Source organism: Bison bison, unplaced genomic scaffold (assembly GCF_000754665.1).
Source record: "Bison bison bison isolate TAMUID 2011002044 unplaced genomic scaffold, Bison_UMD1.0 scf7180017864040, whole genome shotgun sequence".
Taxonomy (NCBI): Eukaryota; Metazoa; Chordata; class Mammalia; order Artiodactyla; family Bovidae; genus Bison; species Bison bison.
The window spans coordinates 111,315-112,776 of NW_011494612.1; the positions used below are offsets into that span (position 1 = coordinate 111,315).

At 55.0% G+C, this 1,462-nt stretch overlaps 1 protein-coding gene across 1 annotated transcript in view; it reads left to right on the forward strand.

Moving 5' to 3' along the window:
* The window catches only part of MYOM2 (myomesin 2), a 59,229-nt gene extending 58,792 nt beyond the window's left edge, over nt 1–437 (forward strand). Inside the window, exon 37 of the mRNA XM_010835274.1 lies at nt 1–437. Within this exon, the coding sequence (XP_010833576.1) occupies nt 1–124 (124 nt within the window). The 3' untranslated portion in view covers nt 125–437.
* The last annotated feature ends 1,025 nt before the right edge of the window (nt 438–1,462 follow it).

The window sequence follows — 1,462 nt, forward strand, 5'->3', positions numbered from 1 at the left end:
CGGGGAGAAGATCGACGTGACGGTCAGCGTGTACAAGCACGGGGAGGAGATCCCCGACGTGGTGCTGCCCCAGCAGGCCAAGCCCAAGCTCCTCCCCGCGGCTGCCCCCTCACCCGCCCACTGAGGGGCCAGGGGGCCGTGCCATCGCTGTGGGTGGCGTCCTGCGTGGCCTGACAGCTCCTCGCACGTTGTGGTTTTATCTTGGTGTTCTGTTGTTAGTAGTTTCGGTCCTTCTGAGCAGAAGAGCGGGTGTTTCCCCGTACAACTGTGTCTGCAGGCACTGGACAGCATGGGCTAGGGGTGAGCTGACGCCTCGCTGGGGTGTTCTGTCCATGATGCCTGCAGGCCTGGGGGCTCTGAGATGCTGGGGCGGTCAGCATATGTGCCTCTTGCTCTCTGCTTTCTCTCGCTTCAGACAATAAAACTTCAAAAGGCAACTCTTGGTGTCTCTTCTGTACCAAGCAGTTCCCAGCTCGTCATCCTGCTTGTGTCCCCGATCTGGTCTGGTTAATTGCAGGACTTGGGGCAGCTTCACAGCAGGAGCCAGCGGGCCACGTGCCCTGAGGAGCTGGGCGTCCAGGGTGGAGGGGGGTCCAAATTCCCACGTGGGTCCTGTTCCTGCAACTTCCCGCAGGCAGGACACCCCGGCCAGTGAGAGGCCTCTGGTTTCCTAGGATTCCACCTGAATCCTTTCCTGAAAACCCCCACCACTTTCCCCAGTCAATAAACACAGAGTGAAGCCCAATCCTGTGCTGATCCCACCTGCGTATCCATTCTCAAAACAGGAGGAGCCCTTGAGGGGTATTTATGTCAGGGGCAGGCAGACAGTGTGAACGATGGCCGTACTGTTACTCAGGCTTGACCGTAACTCTTCTGCCTCCTTCCAAGGGAGACAAATGTGCTGCTGTCGGGAAAACGTGTTTTTTTTCCCATGAAAGGTTTTTCACCCAGAAGAGCAGTGAGAATCCACATGTGAACGTTAATGACATAGAAAATTAAAAGCCATAAATAGATTGAGAAATTAAATTTCATAAAAGTGCACTCACGGTAATGATGGCGCAAAACAGATGAGCAGACACACGTTTGTGACTCATCTGAAGGCGTCTCATTAGCGGGGGGTGTTTATGAAAGCGTCTTTTAAAAAACTGATTCAAACAATCGTTTAAGTACATAAAGGTAGGTTTGTGTGTCTGTCGATGGGGAGAGCATCTGTAACTGGGGAGCGAGGGCTTTGCTTCTGCGTCACAGAGAGTCGTTTCCCGTGTTTGGGGTCCTGGGCTGGTGCCTCACAGGGCTGGGTTCTGCAAACACGGTTTCCAGCAGGCGTAAGAGCCGCGTTAGGGCCGTGACTGAGTCGTGACCAAGAAGGGGAGCTGGACCGCTTCTCCGTTTTTACGGAAGGCAGGCGGCCATGGAGGTCAGCCCAGCAGGCTCTCCTGTTCTTCTCCAGGGCCAGCTTCTC